General features: G+C 50.3%; 1 protein-coding gene across 1 annotated transcript in view; it reads left to right on the forward strand.

The window, feature by feature from the left end:
• The first annotated feature begins 7,734 nt into the window (after positions 1-7,734).
• NID2 (nidogen 2) overlaps positions 7,735-21,215 on the forward strand; it is a 50,367-nt gene continuing 36,886 nt past the window's right edge. The window contains exons 1-2 of the mRNA XM_032765934.2: positions 7,735-7,926; positions 9,101-9,412. Of these exons, the coding sequence (XP_032621825.2) occupies positions 7,735-7,926; positions 9,101-9,412 (504 nt within the window). The remainder of the gene's footprint in view (positions 7,927-9,100; positions 9,413-21,215) is intronic.

The following is a 21,215-nucleotide window of genomic DNA, read 5'->3' on the forward strand; positions in this document are numbered from 1 at the left end:
TAACTTTCTCTGAGTTTTCAATATCAGGAAATCTCATTGAGAAAATCATCAGCACGTGACCCTGCAACTGCATCCCAGCACAACTCCAGGGTGCAAAATCAGACCCTCATGACAAGGGGTGATGAGCAAGGAGCAGAGTGAACAGGTTTAAGAGAAGCATTTCCCATTGCTGCACCTCATTTGTCCAGGTGAAAGACCTAAACTACCAGCTGGCTATAGAACACAGATGGTATCCTTCTTTCAGGAATCTTTGTGGTCAAATCACAGCTGCCATTCAGCTGGCCAACAAACAAAGCTAAGGACATTTTCAACAGTAGCCATTCATTTCAGGCTCCTCCATTTTTGACACCTGGGAGCTGGCTTTGTCAGAAGTGTTTTGCACCCACAAATTCAGAGATGGAAGGATGGGCCGGTGACTATGGCGCTAGTCTTGGACTTAGGAGACCCAGCCAGGTTCCTGTGTGGGTCCCTGTTTGGCCACAGACTTCCTGCGTGACCTTGAGCAAGTCACTTGAGTCTCTCTCTGGGCCTCCATTCCACAAGTGATAGCACTTCCCCATCCCCCGGGGCAGGGGGGGTGGGTTGTGAGAATAAATCCATTAAAGACTGAGAGGTGCTCAGCTGCTACAGATAGATAGAATTGCAGTCAATGCGGGTACTGAAGCTGCAAGTGCTCGGTCGCTCTTACAATCAAAGCTCCGGGGTCACAAGTTGGGCAGTGAGGCACCCAGAAAAGTGACTGTTTGTGAAGGCCTCAGTAAATTATCTCCTTGGGCAGAAACACTGAGCCAAATCCTGACTGTAGAGATCACTGTGTAACCCCCACCTAGTGGGTGTCACTGAGATCAATGGGTGGCCTATGGCATGATGCGGTTACACTGTTATCCCAGGGTTTAGTGTGTGCTGCCGTATAGAGCAGTGAGAACCTGTCTGTATCCATTTGTTGTCTCTTTTCCAATCCTTAGATTGTAAGTTCTGTGGGGCAGGGACTTCTCTGTGTTTCTACAGCACCTTGCACACTGGGATCTTGGGCCATGACTGGGGCTCCTAGGCGCTATGCAATAATAATGACTGCAAAACCCAGGGGGCACTGCCAGCTTTTGGAAATGCGGAGGAAGGACAAGTTGGACAAGAGTGAAGAAAATCGACTTCTCCTGTGAATGTTGAATCACACAAGCCATAAATCCTGCAGACCTGTATCTGTGCTCAGCATGTATCTTTGTAGTAGATGATCATCGACGTCTCACTGAAAAGCACAACAAAAAGAAGGCAAAAACATTCATTTAAAAAAAAAAAAAAAGAGAGAAGCAATCAGCTGCAATCATTACCAAAGATAAATCAGCAGCTGCAGCCCTATTTTGTGGAGGATATTGTGTTCTGCATTTGGAGTGGTAGCCAAAGTCTCCACAAGAAAAGTTCAGCGCTGCGAATTAGGCCAAATGGACTAAACATAGGATCTCTCATACCAATCGTGACCCAAAGTTGTTGTCATCTGATTGCTATTTAGTGGTCTACCCATCATGAAAGGAGTTGTTGGTCTTATTCTGTTATTTTGTGACTGCCAAATGTCTCAGCTGGTTTGGACTGTACAACACAGAGCAAATTATTGCTCTGTCCCAAAGCATTTGTCCAAGAAACAGCTCTGTTGTGCACAAATAAAAGAAATAAAATAAAAGGAAGTTCTTCTTCATACAGCACACAGTTAACTTTTGGAACTCCTTGCCTGAGGAGGTTGTGAAGGCTGGGACTATAACAGGGTTTAAAAGAGAACTGGATAAATTCATGGAGGTTAAATCCATTAATGGCTATTAGCCAGGATGGATAAGGAATGGTGTCCCTAGCCTTTCTTTGTCAGAGGGTGGAGATGGATGGCAGGAGAGAGATCACTTGATCATTGCCTGATAGGTTCACTCCGTCTGGGGCACCTGGCAATGGCCACTGTCAGAAAACAGGATACTGGGCTAGATGGACCTTTGGTCTGATCCAATATGGCTGTTTTTATGTTCTTATCACAAAAACACCATCACTCTAGAAATCTACCCACCCTCCTCCCGCCCCTTGGGCATGAACCTGGCAAACAAATAGCAGACGTCTTCCCTAGAAATGTGCTAGATTAAAGCATCCCTGCTCGTGATTCCAGCTTCTTCCCACAGCTCCAATCATGACCTCTGCCTTAACAAGAGTGGGTCTGCCTCAGCTTGTTGTCATCTGGTCTTGGTGGTACATTATTTACCATTTATACTGTGGTAGCACCCAGGGGTCCTGGGTCAGGGATCAGGGTCCATTGTGTCAGGCCCTGTACACGCAACAACAAAAAAAGATCGTGCCCCATATCGTACAAACGAAGGCACTGCTTTGGGGGAAAGCCCTTATTCATGTGCTAGACCATTGGTGGAACGTAAGCGTGTGCGTAACGCTCTCCCAGATTGGCAGGCTTTTCTGAATCAGGGCCTATGTATCTGACAAGGTGAAAGAGAGACAGAGAGACACTGGGGAAGCCGCTCAGCTACATCATCCGTGTCCATGTGCACACAATTGCCATCTACACATATCTGGGGGCTGGGCACCATTTTGAAAATCTAGGGTGACATCCTGGCTTCAGTGGCAAAACTCGCACAGAGTTCAGTGGAGCCAGGATTTCACCCCTAGCCTTTAAGGGTGAGGAAATGGGCCCCCATGTGCTTCACTTGCTGCAAAGGACTCCTGCGGCAGTTCTGTGCTGCTCCAGCATGGAGGTGATAGCATCTATTGCTCCCAAAGGGTCTTTGGCCAAGATGGAGCAGCTGCAAGAGATTCACTCGAAAGCCAAAAGATTAGTAATATGAAGAGGGGAAAGGGTAGAAATACCCTCCGTCCGTCTCGTATGGTTCCTCTCTCCCCTCCAGAGCGCCTCTGCCATGTGGTGTGGTCTCCTGCTGCTTAAGCATATTAATGCTTTTCCCCTTTAAAAAATGATCCCGACCTCGCTCCTTACCAGCGACATTAGAGCTGTGCACGAGAGCGAAGCTGTCCCATTATGTCACTGCAGGGACATCTGTTAAGCCTTCTTGGAATTGACATGCTCCAGAGAAACATTCCCTTTCCTGCCCTGATGAGATCAGCATGGAGTCGGTGCTGAATGTTGTGCATGTAAAATATTTGCCGTGTTAACAGGAGCAACAGTTGCCTGTACTCTGTCAAACCACTGATAAGAGCTACTGCAGGTATCATGCCAGGCTGAACGCCTGTTTTAGGCAAGGAAAGCCTGGTCCCACTAAAGGCAAAATTCCCAGTCATCTCAGTGGGGCTAGGATTTCACCCTCTGTGTTTAATACTGCATCAAGCTCAGCTTTATTGTGCACAGAAGTATTGAACTAATTTTTGCTTTCCCATCCATCAATTCAGTCCAGCTGTTTTAGGAGCATAGTGTTCCCATAGTGAGTAACACACTGGACTGGGACTCATAAGATTTGGGCTCTGTTCTTCTCTCTGCCCCATGCCTGCTGGGTGCCCTTGGGCAGGTTGCTGTAACCTCCCTGTGCCTCAGTTTCCCCATCTCTCCTTTGTAGAGTGCTTTGAGCTCTCCTGTTTCTTCCTACTCCCAGCGCTTGGGTTATGACTTGAAGCCAGAGGGTTTATATCCCTGCAAAGTTTTTTAAAAAAATCCCTGCTGATGTGAAGCAGGATAACCATGTTCACTGTCTCTATGTCTTGAGCACCATGTGGTGGCATTTAAACCCACACCCATACAAAACCTAGACCACTGTGAGCACAAATAGTACCAGTGAAACTAACCCTGTGCCAGAGTCCAGCCGCTTACCAGCAGGCCCTTCCTCTTTGAGAAAAGCTTTTCCACCAAGACCAGAAGAACATTTAAGGCAGTAACCACAGCTCTCCCCTTCAAATAAATCAACCCCAGAAAGGGCTTCCTCTAACCAGGGAAGCAGATGAAGGGAGGAGACTACATGAAATACACTAGCAACCTTGCGCTGCCAATCCATTAATTTAGGAGGCACTGAAAAACTCCCAGCGCTCACTTGTTACATTTTCAAACAGGCCCTTTCCCGCTTTCTCCTCTGCTGGCCCTCCTGCATGGGAGGAGCTCCCCGTAAACGTCCATAAAGCTACCTCAATATTTCCCTTCAAATCCCTGCTCCAAATGCTCCTTTGCTGCGACGCGACCGCCGTTAGACTGCTGGTGTGCTGAGCCTACAGCCGATCAGGCTGACCTCACTCATCTCGCTGGTTCCTTGTGCTCTCCCTTTTGTCTGAATTCATTTGCAGCTCTTGTCTTATACCTAGATTGGAAGCTCTTGGGGGACAGGGACTGTTTTTTGTTCAGCATTTGTACAGCACCTAGCACAACTGATGAATAGGGCTCCTCCTAGTAATACAAATGAATAACAGCAATGAATGGGCACCAGTGCATGCCCTAAGGCACGCAGATGAAGAGGATTAGGCTTTGAGGTTAGGTTTAAGAACTCAATGTTGTTTCTCTTCTGATTCAGGGGTGCTGGAAAGGGGGAGGGAGGGCAGGGAAGGGGCCATGACCCTCCCACGTTGAAAGTGGATGGGCCTTTTCGCCATGGGCCTGGCCCCCCTGCCCCGCCCCCTCCCCCTGAGGCCTCGCCCAGGCTGAAAGCAGGATTCCGGCTCAAGTAAAAGTGGCCCGGGGAGCCCAGGCAGCTGTGGGGAGCTGCTCAGGGCAGGTGGAGGGTCTTACCTCGACCCGGCTCCAGCTTCTGGCTTCGCCTGGGGGTGGGGTCTCGGGGGGAAGAGGGGCAGGGGTGGGGTCCCCCCCCCAGTTAGGAAGAATCCTTTGCCCCTGTTCTGATCCTTGTAGACTCAAAACGTAACCCAAAACAACCTGTTCTCAGCATGGTCCTTACGCCGTAAGACGCCAAACCTCAAATAGAAGCACAATGACAACATCGCTTGGAATCAGTTTTTGTCTTCAGACCGTCCCAGGAGAAATGAGCATTTCCTGTTTATTTTCTTAGCTTTCCCCAGTGCAATTTCTAATCAATGCTCCGGGCTGTGGGGATTTCCTGTCTGCGCTTCAGCCCCATAAACTCACACGCTCTCCGGTATGGAGTCTAGCTGTAGGTTTCCCTCCAGGGTTAAATATTGTTGACTCTCAGGCCTCATAGGTGCAGATGGCACTTTGCAGACAGATCCAAACAGAGGTCCCTGCCCAGAGTAGCGTAGAGTAAAAGACTTGGGTGCACTGTGTGTGTGTTTGGGGGTGGGGTGGGGGGCGAGGGGAAAGGTGCCTTCGCACCAGACCTCCATTTTCATTCCCGGCATAGCTTCCATCCTCGTGTTCCTCTGAGTGCATGAGCTGCTCCAGTGCTGCTAGCTCCCAAGGGGGCGAGGGCCGTGGCCAGCTCTGCACTGGGGATGGGGTGGGGCGTATACGCTGCACCCTGCTCGAAAGTGGCACACCAGCCATGTTCCTATGCAGGGCCTGTCCTAGACCAAATAGTGTCCCAGGCGAGGAGCGTCTTTGGCACCTCCCCCTTCCATTTATTAAAATTTGGAATACCTTATTACCTCGATACAGCACCCCGAGCCCGGCCCCCGCCAAGTCATCCCAGCTAATCGCCTGACCCTAACTCTGGCCCTATTCCCACGCTGGATGTCCCCAGTGGGGCACATTGCCCCTTACGGCAGGCTGTGCTGTTAAGTCCCACAGACTTTAAGGTCAGAAGGGACCATTATGATCATCTAGTCTGACCTCCTGCACAACGCAGGCCACAGAATCTCACCCACCCACTCCTGAAACAAACCCCTAACCTATGTCTGAGCTCTTGAAGTCCTCAAATTGTGGTTAAGTCTCATAGGGCCTGAGGTTACAGTACTGGAGTGGGACTCAGGGGAGCTGAGTTCAATCCTCTTCCTGTTTTAGCTTGGGCAAGTTGCTTAATCTCTCTATGGGAAAGGTGTGAGGAGGTGTGAATTTAGGGACTTGCAGGCTATAGCAATGGGGCCATGCCAGGAGCTATATAGCTATGGAGTCACAATGCAGCCCAAGATAACAGGGTAGGGGGAAGGCTGCTAAGCAAGTAGCTATCTAAGCATTTGTAAGACACCAGTGGCAACCAAGGTGTTCTGGCTTCACAAGCGGTGTAACGGAAGGTGCGCTCTGCTCTGCAGGTTGTTATAACAGAGGCTGTTCAACAACTTCTTCCTCGGAGAGAAACTAGGAGGAGGTTAATGCTGTACAGAAAAGATGTTGCAGAGGGCCCTGACCGCCACTTGATTTGGTTCCAGCTGGTTATCTTCTTGTTTGTGGAATTGTGAGTGGCAGATAATACAAGACACTATGCGATTAGGTACAAACTATCCAGAATAACCAGCCCCTCCCTCTCAAACTGTATGTAATGATGCTTGTAAAATGGCATGAAAAGGGGGCCGATCATTTGTGGGTTTTACCCACTGCAAATCAGGGCAGGTGGGAAAGTGTAAATTATATGGCCACTCAAAGCGGCTTATTACAAGCTGAATGAGGACAGTCCGAGTGACGGCCAGACACGGCAGTGATGAATCAGCGCGGTGTTCAGCCTGTTTCTTCCCAGTGTATAGCTTCAGAAGGCGGAGCATGTTAGACTAGATAATTGCCCTGCTGAATGCTTTCATGGCTGTTAAAAATCATCTTTGTATACAAACGTATTCCAGGTTTACATCATGCCCAACAATGAATCAGGCCAAGATTTTCAAAGGTGGCTGGCGATACCGGCTGCCTCCATTTTTCGGGGCCCAAGTTGAGACACCTTAAAGGGGCCTGTGTCTTGGGGAGTGCCAAGCACCCCTCCTTTGGCAAATCAGGCTCCTTTATGGGGGCTCAACTTGGACACCGCAAAATGGAGGTCCCCCCAGAAGGACTCACCCCTGGTGAAACTCTCGGCCGTCCAACATTTGAGTGAGTGGTGTGGCTTCCCTGACTTCCTGCACCCCTGTTGGGATGGGCTGGAATGGAGGGCAACCAGTTGCAAGCTGGGGGTTTGCAAAACCCCAGTGTCAAATCTTCACAGCCACATCAGTGTGTGTGTTTCCGTTTTTCCTTGTCCTCAGGTGGCCAAAAGACCTGCCAGGCCTTCCTCCGAGTCGTGCAGCTTCTGATTGCCTTGTGGGGAGATGGAGTCAAGTGAACCGCTCTGGCCATCAACCCAGGGTGGCCACACCGGCCCAGAGGGCTCCCCACACCAGGGCCATGTTGGCACCCCCAGCCCCATAGCGCATGGCTGGCCAGCGGTGTGAACAGAGCAGCCATTAGCATGGGGCTGAGTCAGTCCCTCCACCACCGGGGGGCCATCGCTGACAGCCCCATACTAAGAGGGGCTTATACTAACCCCGACCTTTCCCCCTATCAGCCGGGCTGGGGCGCACCAGCGGGGCCGGCTTTTGCTTCTCCGCCCCCGGGGCGTCGGGTTCCAGCTGCGCCCCCCCCCCCCCGCCTTGCCAGGGGGCCCCGGGCGGCCGCGCTGGGCTCCTGGCACCGCCGGGCTTAACACGAACCAGATGCGGCGAGGCTCCGGCGTGCTGGGGCCGGGAGTGATTGGCCGCTGGCCGGGCTCGGGGCGCCCAATCGCGGCGCCGGGGCAGAGCCGAGACCCCGCCCCGGGCCAGGACAGCGCCGGGAGCTCAGGTCAGACGTGGTGGAAGCGGCTCGTGGGCTGGAGATTCCTGCTGCCGCCGCCGCCCGGGAGGGGAGCCAGCCCCGGGCCACCGCTGCCGCCGCCCCCCGGGCCCAGCATGGGGCTCCCCGCGCTGCTGCTGCTGCTGCTGCTGCTGGGCTCGGTGGCGGCGCTTCCCCGGCGGGAGCTGCTCCCCTACGGGGCGCCCCGGGGCGATCGGCTGCTGCAGGACGGCGACGACGAGACCTCGGCCGTGGTGACGCTCGGGAAGCCGCTGCTCTTCTACGAGACGCGCTTCAGCCACCTCTATGTGAGTGCGGAGCGCCGGGCCCGGGGCTCGAACCCGCGGCTGCACGGCGGGGGCTCCCGGGCACCCCCCGTCCTGCCCAGGTTACGGTCACCCCGGGGCTGGAGGCGCCAGGAACAGCCCGCAGCTGGGTTATTGGTCCGGGACTGGGCAAACTTTTGAGTCCCAGGGCCACATCTGGCTATGGAAATTGCATGGTAGGCTACACCCCCCCCTCCACATTTCCGCCCCTGTAGCTCCCATTGGCAGTGGTTCCCAACCAATAGGAGCTGCAGAGCCGGCACTTGGGGTGCGGGGCAGCGTGTGGAACCCCCTGGCTGCCCTTAGGTGTAGGAGCTGGAGAAGGGAACATGCCACTGCTTCTCTAGAGCTAAGTGGAGCCACAGCACATATGAAACGGGGCAAGCTCCCAATCTTGCTCCCTAGCTGGAGCGCCAGATCAGGGCAAGCCAGGGGCGCCTAGAGGGGCAAGTGGGGCAGTTTCTCCCGGGCCCCACAGGGCCCCCCACAAGAATATAGTATTCTATAGAATTGCAATTTTTTTTTATGGAAGGGGCCCCTGAAATTGCTTTGCCCCAGGCTCCCTCAATCCTCTGGGCAGCCCTGGGGCAAGCCCCCAACCCCGCTCCCCAGCAGGAGCTCAAGCGCCAGATTCAAAGGTCTGACGGACTGGATGCGGGCCCGTGGGCCGTAGTTTGCCCAGCCCTGGCCTGGGAAGTTGCAAAGAACTTGGTGCATCCGTACATTGTCCTACATGCTTCCCTTTCACCTAGCTATCCCTATCCCTACCCCTCTATCTAGCTAACGGTGCTGGAAAGCATTGTGCCCAGCTGCTTTCTGTGGTGTGGGGGTTGCCTGGAGTGAGCCTGCAGCTGGGGATGAAGCTCACATGGGTGGAGAGGAAAGGGAGGAAGTTGAGGTCTTTGTCCCCCCCTGTAATGTTGGGTAGGTGAGGTCCCTTGTGGTGGGGCCCCTGCTGGACTGAAAGCCCCTGGATGGGGTGGGTGGAAGGACTTGGCTCAGAGGGAGGAACTGATGATGCAGAGGGGGGCGGGGGTGTTGCTGTGAATGGGATCTTTCTGCACTGCGGCTGTTGCTGCCTGTTGACAGGAGTCCTGTGTGGGTGGACTGAATGGTGGAGGGTTCTTTGAGCAGAATTCTTTGCTGTCTCTTGTAGGTAGGGACCAATGGGATCATCTCTACCAAGGATTTCCCTAGAGAGACCCAGTACGTGGACGACGACTTCCCCACTGACTTCCCGGCCATCGCCCCCTTCTTGTCTGATATTGACACCAGCGGTGGGAGGGGGAAGATCTATTACCGGGAGGATCAGTCCACCGAGGTACTGGCCCAGGCCGCTCGCCTTATCCATGCTGGATTTCCTAGTGCAGCTGCCGCTGCCTTTGCTCCCATCAATGCCTTCATTGCCACCTGGGAGAACGTGGGTGCTTATGAGGAAGTCTCTCGAAACTCGGAGCCCTCCAAGAAGGTAAGGTCAATGTTAATGTTAGCTGCTGTGGTCCCATTGGGAACTGAAGAAACAGTGTAATTCCAGAGAGAGATGTGGCTGGGAGAAGGTTTTTAACCAGAAATGCATCAGGCAAATATTACCCAGGTTGGTGGCCCCTGTTTCTTTTTCCTTTTTTTTTTTTTTGAGCATCTGTACCAAGTTTCCAGACTAAGGTTTTGTCTACACTGCACAGTTATCCCAGGTGATTGGCACCAGGGTCTGAGCACCCTGGTTAGCCTCACCCAGGTGTGAACATGCCCTCTGCAAATGTAAGGCTGACAGACCCTGGTCATTGGGAGGCGGGATCGAACTTGGGAAGCTTAGTGGGGAGGGATAGCTCAGTAGTTTGAGCATTGGCCTGCTAAACCCAGGGTTGTGAGGTCAATCTTTGAGGGGGCCACTTAGGCATCCAGGGCAAAAATCAGTACTTAGTCCTGCTAGTGAAGGCAGGGGGCTGGACTCAATGACCTTTCTAGGTCCCTTCCCGTTCTAGGACATAGGTACATCTCCTTTTTCTCTCTCTCTCTATTTTAATAGTGCATGAGTTAAAAGCCACATGGCTCTTAGCTAAGGCTGTAAAGTAGACTCATTAATCTCTCTCCCAGTGGTCTCGGGTGCCAGTAGATGGGACAGAACACCACCCCTAGGAGGTGTGTGGATTACACAAACTCTTACCTGCATTACTGTGTCCCCAGTGTTTCTATCCTTACCCATGTGTGTCTGGGTGCAGATCCCAGGTTTCTCTGTGCTGAGACGCTCTAGGATTCTTTCCCTGTAACTTATGTCCATTACTGGAAAAACTTGTCTGTCCTCTGGGGGAGTTGTGGGAAGAGCTTTGGAGGAATAGCAACACTCGAGTGATTTAATCCTCATCAGCTTTCAACCAGAGTTAAAGTGGAGTTCAGGCTCTAACCCACACCTCCAGCTGTGTTGGCTAGCCTGGACTTAAAGTGCCTCTGAGTTAACTGTGCAGTGTAGACATATACCCTAAGACCTGGACTTTCACTCGTATGCTCTCTAACCCCTCATGGAGCATGAGCTGAGCCAGAGCTCACACTTAGGGTCACAGCCCAAACTCCACAGTCAAGAGTGTCTACAGTTGAACAGCTGATGGCAGCATAGCTTGGATCTCGCATGATGAGGCTAGAATACCGTTCATAAAACCCTTAAGGACCGACTGTGAGACCCTTACTCCAAGGAGTCCTGCTGAAGTCCGCTGGGCTACTCTTGTCACTGACTCCTCACAAGGGATTCACAATCTCTCGTGCAAACACCAGTGGTGGAAATCAGCGGTCATGAGCTATCCTAATTTGACTACTAACAGCATCCACTCAACATATACAGAGACTTGGTCTCTGCTGCAAAGACCTTGCAGCACAGTACAGATAGGGCCTTTCGTTTTCAGTTTTTATTATATTGAATTTTCCTGGGAATTTATCGGTGTTTATTACTACAACAAAAACGGGTGAAAATCGGTGGGAAAAACTATTAATTTTTCTGGGTAAATAGGGTTTATTTTGGTGGATGGAAGGACAGGGGAATAACATTCAGTCGCTTTGATGAATGGAATTCAATGTGGTTTGCTGCAGAACAGAAAACAAAATGTCACCTCTGAGTTTAAGAAAACAATGCATCTCTCATCCCCAAATAAATCCTTTCATTCGAATAAACAGTTTATGGTTGTAGACGTAGAACTATTAGCCTATAAATATTTACATTTAATATTGGACCACACCATTTGCAGCGCATACACTCGCCTTCATCCTTTTCGCCTTTTTTTGGTTTTAAATGTTGAATACTTCCTTGTGTTCTGAAATGTATTCTGAGACAGATTTTCGTTTTCTTCTCATATTAGTGTGTCAGATCTTTAAACCGTTATCTGCTTACAGCTTGAAATGTGTACGTGGCAGGCGTAATATTCATCAGTGTGTTCAGATGCACACGCACTTCAGAGCTTGTGTGTTTGCCTGTTTGTTTATTGTGTGTATCTTCTAGACTAATACAAAGCCTTGCTTCAACAGGCAGCTTCGCATATGCACACAGACTAATATATTATCCTACTACAATCCATTGCATGACATAAATCGTTTTATTAGGAAAATACATCTTTTTTTTAATATATATTTGAATGGTACAAAAGTAGGGTGAAAATCAGAAAAAAAATGAATAATACTTTTTGTAAAAACTGGGATATTTTCAGTAAAAATTGGTTTAAACTGAAAACGAAGGGGCTTAAATATAGACAGAGAAAATCAACCAGGTGCTTTGAATGCTCCGGGTGATGGTATTACCTAGAGGTGGTGCAGAAATCTCCCACTGATCTTTGCTGAAAGGTTCAGCTGCAAATGTAGCTTCAGTGCAGTTGCTCTGGATTTACGCTGGTGTAACTGAGATCAGAATCTGGCTCAGAGAGACTGATACTTGTGAGTATCTCCAGTAGGGTTTGGCCAGGGTTTGTGATTTTTTTTTTAAGCACTCCAAACGTTTTGTTAATGATTTGGGATCCTAGTCTCCTTTTCTGGGGTTTGTTTTCCAAGTTACTCATTAACAAATGTCTGTGGGGAATAGCTTTCAGCATTTCCACTGGTGGTTGATACTGTGTATGGAAAAGTAGGCACCAGTTAGACGTGGTCTCAAGAACTTCCTGCAGTGATGCATGCTTTTCAGTGACACAAACTGATAACACCCATGAATAGACTGAAACGCTTTCAGATTCGCAGCACTTGGATTCCCAAGTTATTTCATGGCTCTGGCCCATGAAGGCGGAAATTACTGTCGTGACGAAGGCTGGTTCACTGGTCTGATTCCTTACTGGGGGGTTAGGGAGTTCCTAGTGTTGTCAGTGCGCCCCCCGCCCTTGACTTTTACAGCACTATTTGCAATCTCTCACGTGCCCTGCAAGCTTGGCTGTAGTCTTCTTTTTAATCTGGAATTCTTTTGGGTTGCAGAGAAAAACTTATTGAAAAATACCATTGATTTTTCTGTTCTGAGCTGCCAGCGTGCAGCTTGCTGATGACATGCTAACATCATGTTGCAACATGATAGGGACATAGGAGTTGCCATCCCAGGTCAGCCTAGTGGTCCATCTAATCCAGCATCCCTGTCTCTGACAGTGACTAGTACCAGAGGCTTCAGAGATGGGCAATTATTGAATAAATTGCAGTAGGGAGTTTTCTTCCCGGCCCTATCATTTGGGAGCTGGTTTGTATCCTGAAGCATGAATTTTTCTATGATTGTTTATAATATTTATATATACAATTATAGTTATATCATGGCTACATCTACACTGCATATATCCCCCCTCAACTTTAAAAAAAAAAAATTATATTACAGTAGAATCTCAGAGTTACGAACACCTCGGGAAGGATGTTGTCTGTAACTCTGAAATGTCCTTAACTCCGAACAAGACATTATGCACTTAATCCTCTGGGAGGGGCGGAGGGGGAAGGAGGGTTGAGGCTGCAGCCACGGATGGGGGTGTGTGTTAGGGCTGGGGGTGGGGTCAGAGCTTCTGACCCTTGGGAGCACCAGAGCTCTGGGCTTTAGATCTGGGCAGAGCCCTGTGGGGCGGGGCACCAGGGCTCAGGACTTCCCAGGCTCTGCTCCTGGTTTGAGTAGGGGGAGGGGTGCCTGGGTGTTGGCTACAGGGGAAGCACTGGGGGCTGAAACCAGTGCTCCCTTCATAGCTAAAGCCCCAAGCCCCAGTGCCCCCCACGGGGCTGAAGCCATGATCCCCAGCACTCCCTCAGGTCTAAAATCCTGAGCCCAGTGCTCCCAAGGGTCAGAAGCTCTGACTCCGTCTGGAGCAAGCTAAAGCACAGAGACAATAAAGTATTTGCATTTTGTCTCTGTCTGTCTGTCTCCGTGGCTGCCTGATTACTTCCAGTTCCAGGGGGTGTCTGGTTGACCAATAAGTCCGGAACTCTGGTGTTGGTATCTTTGAGGTTCTAGCGTAATGTAACGCTGAATCTTCCCATTATCCGGTTGTCTATACAAGTGCCCTGTCCTTTTTTTGAATCCTGCTAAACCCGGGGCCTCACTGGGACCTTGTGGCAATGAGTTCCACAGGCTGACCAACTACTCGTATATGAAAAATATTTCCTTTAATCAAGTTTTAAATGTGCTGCCTTTCAATTTCATTGGTCATCCCCTTGTTTTTTGGATGATGAGAAGGCAAATAGAAGAGCCTGGTCCTGAGGTGGAGGTAATGTGGCCCAGCATTGCTGTGTGGTGAGATTAGGGTGACCAGATGTCCCGTTTTTAAAGAGACAGTCCTGTTTTTTGGGACTTTTTCTTACTTAGGCGCCTATTACACCCCACCCCCTGTCCTGTTTTTTCACAGTTGCTATTCGGTCACCCTAGGTGAGATAATTCCACTGTTCTGCACTTACTTGTATTGTAGTATTAAGAGATTGCAACAGTCAAGGGTGTCTTCAGAAAACAAGGTCTCCTTTGACATTTACTCTCCTCATCCGTACAGCATATAGACTAGTGCTGCTTCCCCACGAATGCCTTTCTGCAGCTCCTCCTCCAGCTCAAGCACCGATGTGGAACAGCCTGTTTTAGGACTGAGAGATCTCCAAAGCACTGGCCCCCGGCCTCTTTGCTCCAAGACCCCAAGAATCTTACAAATAGACTTTCTCTCTTCCCAAGGGTTCTTATTAGGTCGTTTATCAGCGCTGCCTCTCCATGCTTGTGATGAACAGAGGCACAGTCTGGCTGAATGTCCAGTTGCTTTTCAAGCTGTCAGAGTGCCTCTTTCCCGTTGTCAATGCATCTCTGATTCCCAAGTGGAGCAGTATCATCCCTCACCTTCCTCTATGGACCCAGCAGGTCCCCTGCAGGTTGGCCGATTGACTGGAAGAAAAATCCCACGCTGTGCTAAGTGGAGATCAGGAGTGCAGTCCTCCACACAACACATCTTCTTAAAAAGTCCGCTGCTTAGCAGGCCTGCTGTCGCTGGAGCTGCCTGGCCCAGTTGTGGGTTTTGGTGCCATGCCAGTGCATCTCCGTTGCAGGATGTTGGACTGACGTAGGAAATGCTGGTCCCCGGTGGGGTTTGTGCTGAGGGTTTTTATGGCAGCTTTGGGAAGGAGTGTGATAGAAATGGAGTGACAGCATTTCAGGACTTCCTAACCCGATACCAAATGGGAGTGAAGAAAAATGTGTTCTTTTTGAAGGAGGAAGTTGCTGTATGCCTCAGGGAAAACAATCATACAATCCCTAATTAAAACATCGACTACTTGCGATGTGCCAAGCATAGATCACCCCAGGAGCAACAATTTTGTTGAACTCACGTGTTCAAAAATCTACCACTCCCACTCAAAAAAAAAAAAATCATGAGTGGCTTAAAAATCATGAGGCTGTTTTTAAAAAGGGGGGGAGGGATAGCTCTGTGGTTTGAGGCTTTTTCTTAAAAGGGGGGGGAGGGATAGCTCCATGGTTTGAGCATTGGCATGCTAAACCCAGGGTTGTGAGCTCAATCCTTGAGGGACCGTTTAGGGATCTAGGACAAAAATCTGTCTGGGGATTGGCCCTGCTTTGAACAGGGGTTTGGACTAGCTGATCTCGTGAGGTCCCTTCCAACCCTGATATTCTATGAAAAAGGGGGTTCTATTTGCTTTCTAGGTTTTGAACCTTTAGGGTCACATTTTCAAGCTTTTCTCCACATGCATGAGAGTTAGAACCTTCCTTTTTTTTTAAAAAATGCAAGTTGAGATTCTCACATAATCACATGATTCCAAGAGCAGGGGCTTTAAAATAAACACCAAATGAGACTTGCAATAAAACCACAAGAAGTGGCAATGCTGGATCAATACCCTGTAGCTAACAATGCTGCTACTTAGTTTGTTTAGGGACAGCATTTCACAGACATTTCTCCCCAGTGTTCTTATGCGCTGACAATCTTGATCAAGTAACTGAAAACAGGAACAGTGTTTGTGAGCGGTGTGGTCTCTGGCAGCCCGCACAGTGAAGCGAGTTGAAATCTGACTCACCCTTAGCTGGAGCTCTGGGAAGCTGCACTAAGGTGGAATTTGCCTTCTATGGCCCTTTTAACAAGTGTTAAACGGCCAAACTCCGTTGAGATCAGCCTAGTAACAAGCTCTGAGCTGACCTTTCTTGCTCTTTGACCTCTGACTTTTACACTCCATCCATCCCTCTTATCTGTCCAATTTTTCCCTAAACCTTCTGGCAAACTTTGGCAGGGATCCTGTTGGATTATCCTCAGTTTGCTCAATGAGGACTTAGTGGCGGACTCAAGCCCCAGACTAAACTCTGTTGACTGCAGTGAAGTTGCACCAGGGATGGATTTGGTGTAGTCTCTGATTACTCAGCTTTGTAGAGTTTTTTTTGTTTTGTTTTGTTTTTTGTTTTTTTTTTTTTGTTTTTTTTACCCTTTTGAGATCTTATTCTGTGTAGCTTTGCTTGTGTTGCTGAATTGCTGTCACTGGGGCATAGTCCTAAATGCCTGTGGTTGTGAGTGTGGGGGTGTGTCCTTCACAACAAACTCCCTTTATATAGGAGGGAAGATGACTGCCTTGTGGAAGTGCTAGGAAACTCTGCAAATAGAGCTGGGCCTCTTTTTTGGCTGTTGAAATTACTGTAATGAGAAAAGTCCATGCTGCTGAGCGTCGGTCAAGCCAAAGGCTAACGGACTTGGGAGGGCATCGTTCCGTGAGTTTACCCTCATCAGCACACTTAGAATCGGATCATTAATAGGATTTCATTTTCCATCATTTCTCTGGAAAGGCTTTTAAACATACTTTCAATTCCTTCCTTCCCCCAAATAAAACACTAGCAGGTCATTCTCATTATGTACTTACATTGCAGCAGCCCTTAAAGGACCCGTTTTGAGAGCAGGGCTCCTTTGTGCTAGTGTAACCCAGGCCTGCTGGGTGTGGGGCTCTGTCCGTCTCTAGTGGCAGCCAGGAGCACTGCCAGCTTTTTTGGCGCCCTAGGTGGCGGAAGTTCCTGCCCCCAAAATGGCGTCCCCAACAGAGATGGCGGAATGTCCCTCTCTCAAAATACCGATGACGACCGGCGCGGCCACCGCCCCCCAAATGCTAGTGCCCTAGGCAAGCGCCTAGGTCACCTAATGGGGTGTGCTGGCCCTGATGGCAGCTAGACCATTTAGAGTTAATGAGTTTGCTACAGCCACCAAAGAACCTGTGACTTTTAGCTCATGCAGTAGAGGCTCATGCACTAAGTTTCAGAGGTTGCAGGTTCAATCCCACCTGCCGACAGTGTTACAAGCGGGGCCTCGTCTGGGATATCAGCTGGGAAGTCTCTGAAGCTTGGGGTGTTCTTCCTCGGCTAGGGGAAGTACGTAACCCATGCCTGCTTGGTGGGGCACAGTCCCCTCTAGTGGTACCTAGACCACCTAGAGATTAATGAGTCTGCTACAGTTTTGGCTAAGAGCCATGTGGCTTTTAGCCCAGGCAGTAGAGCAGAGGTGGGCAAAGTAGGGCCTGCGGGACTCTCCTGCCTGGCCCCTGAGCTCCTGGGAGGCTCGCCTCTGGCCCTCCCCTGCTGTTCCCCCTCCTCCACAGCCTCAGCTTGCCCCACCGCTGGAGCAATGATCTGGGTGGCCAGGCAGTGCAGCTGCAGAGCCGCGGCCTGACCCGGTGCTCTGGGCAGCGCTTCAGGCAGCGCGGTAAGAGTGCAGTGGAGTTGGGGGTGGTGGTCAGGGGGCAGGGGTGTGGATAGGGGGCAGGGCAGTCAGAGGATGGAGAACAGAGGTGGTTGAATGGGGGTAGGGGTCCCGAAGGAGCAGTCAGGAAGGAGAGGAGGGGTTGGATGGGGTGGCAGAGGTTGTTCGGGGGTGGTCAGAGGACAGGGAGTGGGGGAGGGTGGATGGGGCAGGAGTCCGCACTTCAGAGCTTGTGTGTTTGCCTGTTTGTTTATTGTGTGTATCTTCTAGACTAATACAAAGCCTTGCTTCAACAGGCAGCTTCGCATATGCACACAGACTAATATATTATCCTACTACAATCCATTGCATGACATAAATGGATGGGGCAGGAGTCCTGGGGGGGCTGTCAGGGGGTGAGAAGCAGGGGGGGTCGGATAGGGGTTGGGGGCCGGGCCACACCTGGCCGTTCGAGAAGGCACAGCCTCCCCTAACCGGCCCTCCATTCAATTTTGAAAACCCGATGTGGCCCTCAGGCCAAAAAGTTTGCCTGCCCCTGCAGTAGAAGCTCATGTGTTTAGCTCCAGAGATCCTAGGTTCGATCCCACCCACCGACGGCCAGGATCTCTTGGTGTTATACTAACCCTGGTACATACACGTAGCAGGAGACAGTCCCTGCCTGTATGAAAAGACAAGACAAAGACAGTGAGAAAGGAAGTATTATTACGCACTTTCCAGGTGGGGAATTGATGGACACACAGATTCAGTCTCATTAAATCAGTGAGCCCAAAACTCAGGAAAAAAATGTTTCAGTAGAGACCAGGGGACGGATTCTTCCCTCCCATTGGTGGAAAGCACTCCAAAGCAGTCAATTGAGTTTCAGCCACGAGAGAGCTGGTGTGAGATACAGGATAATCGTGTTTGGGGATTACTCAGAATGCAGTACAAAGATTCCTTTAAACTAGGGGCAAAGTTCAAAGGCAAGTCCAGAGCTGTTCAGCAGATCAGGGGTGTAGATTGGTTGTCCTGTAAGGTAACTCACTCAGGATGAGTTGAGACTAGTTACTCTGCAAGGGGCTAGCTGTGAACGCCTGTCGATAGTGAACGCTCTGCAGAACATTCAGAGGAAACATGCGCCTGATTAAGGGTGACGTCCTGGCTTTGCTGAAGTCAATGACAAAGCTCCCATTGGTTTCACTGGTGCCAGGATTTCACCCCAAATTTTCAGGACCTCTCGAAATGCCCACCTGGTAGCAGCACACTTTGGTAATTGAGGCAGCAGTTTTATACAGGTTCTGATGATATTGTACTAGGGGGTTTGCTTCTGCCCTCAGTTCTCCCAGAGTAGATCCACTGAGCTAGCAACGTAATGGAGTCCAGAATGTGGCCAATGATATGTTTTCTCTCTATTCTCCTGATGTTCTTCTAACCAAGGGTGTTGATGTGAAGCCAGGACTTGGTGCTCAGTTGGGAGAGAGAGTTTGGGAGATTATGTGAAGACAGAAGGATCGGGAAGGATAAAAGTCCCTTGGTTGTGAAGGAAAAATCAGATGTTTTGGAAGAGTTTCTTGTGTGCTCAGGAAAAGAAGAGCTGGGGTGAAGAGCCAGGAAGATAAAGTAGAGAAAAATGATGGAAGAGCCCCATTGCAGGGAAATAACTCGCTGGGAGCCTGTGGGGAGGAAGGAAGGGAAGTGGAATTTGTTTAGGACAGCGTTGAAGCAGATGAATGTCTCATCCTGGAGCCATGCAAGTGAAACAATGCAGTGCTTGTTATGTGGCTGATCGGCCCATAAGTGGTGAATTCACCCCTGTGCAGAGGGCCAGCCCAAGACCTGCTCAGCACTTATTTTGAGGAGGAAGGATGGGGATAGGGCCGTGAACTCACACTCGAGGCTTAGTTCCTGACTGAATCACAGGATTCCTGTATGACCTCGGGCAAGTCCTTTAATCCGCCCCGGGCGTCAGTTTCCCATGGGACTAATAGCACCTCAAATGGAGACTGAGGATGAAATCAAATAGTGTTGGTGAAGCCCTCAGATACTCTCGTGACGAGGGTCTTGCAGTCATAGGTAGGGAGGTGGATGTGCTGGGTGGCTGCCCAGGGTGAATTTCACCCAAGGACAATGGACTGGAGACCTCTTTTAATTTTGGGACGCCCTATGAGCTTCGCTAACTGGAGCCGCTCCTTGGTCAGTCCAAAAATTCCTGCTTATAACTAATTTTTAGACAATGCTGGTGTAAATTGGCACAGGTCTCCTGGCTTCACTGGAGCAATGCCATTTACGTGGGTCAGCCATCTGGCCTGGTGCTGGTTACAAGGTACATCTGCTCCAAGGAGACGTGGTATATTGATTCACCTTCTGAGGAATTAGCAGCTTGCTTTCCCGTGCATTGGGCCTTGTCTACACACACACACATCGTACCAAGCCACTGGTGTTGGGACAGTTATGCCAGGATAAATGTGTTTATTCTGGGATATCATACAGTGACTGGGAGGAGGGATAAGTGACACTGGTACAAGGCATCTTTATACGGATATAATTATGTCCACATGTGGGGTTGCACCGATAGAACTGTATTGGGGGGGAAAAATTCACATTGATAATGGTACAAAAGCTATGTGTAGACAAGGGCTACAGCCAGCCATGTCTACACTACAGCCTTCTGCAGGCATAGCTGTGTCAGTCGGGGTGCAAAGAGGTGTGATCCCCGACCAACAGAGCTGTGCCAGCACAATGTAGATAGAGCTGCAAAACTTGCACTTTTACCAGTATAGGGGTTTTACAATACTCAGACAAACTGGCTTTGCTAGTATAGCTGCGTCCACACTGGGAGTATAGTAAGCTGGTAAAGCACTGCTAGTGTAGATGTAACGCCGACAGACCCTGGGACTTTTGGAGCTTGGTGCATGAGCCTCTACGGGGTGAGCTAAGAGCCATATTGCTCTTATCTAAGGCTGTAGAGCAGGCTCGTTAATCTCGCTCTATGTTGACTTGGTGCCACAAGATGGGACAGAGCACCACCCCTAGAAGGTGTGTGGGTTACATAGACATAGCCTAAGTGATCATAAAGTGACAATCTCAGGGTTTTGGAATGGGTTCTGATCTCACTTGATCCTATTGTATATTTGAAGTAGCTCCACTAAAGTCAATAGCATCATATGGACGATACAGGAGTTAATGGTTGCCCTCCACTCAGCGCTGGTGAGGCCACCGCTGGAGTTCCATGTCCAGTTTTGGACAACACACTTGAAGAAAGACGCAAACAAATTGGAGAGAGTCCAGAGGAGAGCAGAAGAAAGGAGAGGAGGTTTACAGAACCTGACCTCTGAGGAAAGGTTGAAAGAGCTGGACATGTTTATTTAGAGCAGAGAAGGCTGAGGGGGGGAAATGATATCAGTCCTCAGATATGTCCAAGGTTGTTATAAAGAGGACAGTGTCAGTTGTTCTCCATGTCCATCTGGCAGGACAAGAAGTGGCTTAATCTGCAGCAAGGAAGATTGAGGTTAGATATTCGGAAAGGCTTTCTAACGCTAAGGGTAGTTAAGCACAGGAACAGGCGCCTAAGGAGGTTGTGGAATCCCCATCCTTGGAGGGGTCACGTTTCTCAAATGTGGCTACTGTGGCCGCATGCAGCCACCAAGGGCTTTTCTTCTGGCCACAATCTCCTGGACCGTGATGGGGGGGAGACGTGGCAAAGTAGAGGCCTCTCCCTGCTCCTGGATGCACTGCCTTGGCCTTGGTTGCTGTTGCTGGGGCAGTCAGCAGGGGTTGGACCCTGCCCCGCTGAGGAGACACCTGGGACACAACACTAGCGGAGCAGGCAGCCAGTGAGTTCCCCACCGCCCCAGAGGTGGTGGAGCTAAGGCATTGGGCTTCAGCCCTGGGGAGGAGGCAGGCTCTGGCCGCGGGGGTTCAGGTTCCAGCCCTGGGCTCCAGCTGCGTGGCAGCAGGCCCTGGGCTCCAGCTGCAGGACTTCAGGCTCTGTCCCTGAGCTCCATTCCCCAGCCATGGGGCTTTGGGATCTGGCCACAGGGCTTCAGGCTCTGGCCTCCCCTGGCCACCCACCCACCCTGTCATCCCCAACCCTCACTGCCTCCCTGACCCTTATCCAGGGTTGAATTTGTCCCCAGGCTTGCCAGGGCTGAGTAA

The sequence above is a fragment of the Chelonoidis abingdonii genome, chromosome 4 (assembly GCF_003597395.2).
Source record: "Chelonoidis abingdonii isolate Lonesome George chromosome 4, CheloAbing_2.0, whole genome shotgun sequence".
NCBI classification, from domain to species: domain Eukaryota; kingdom Metazoa; phylum Chordata; order Testudines; family Testudinidae; genus Chelonoidis; species Chelonoidis abingdonii.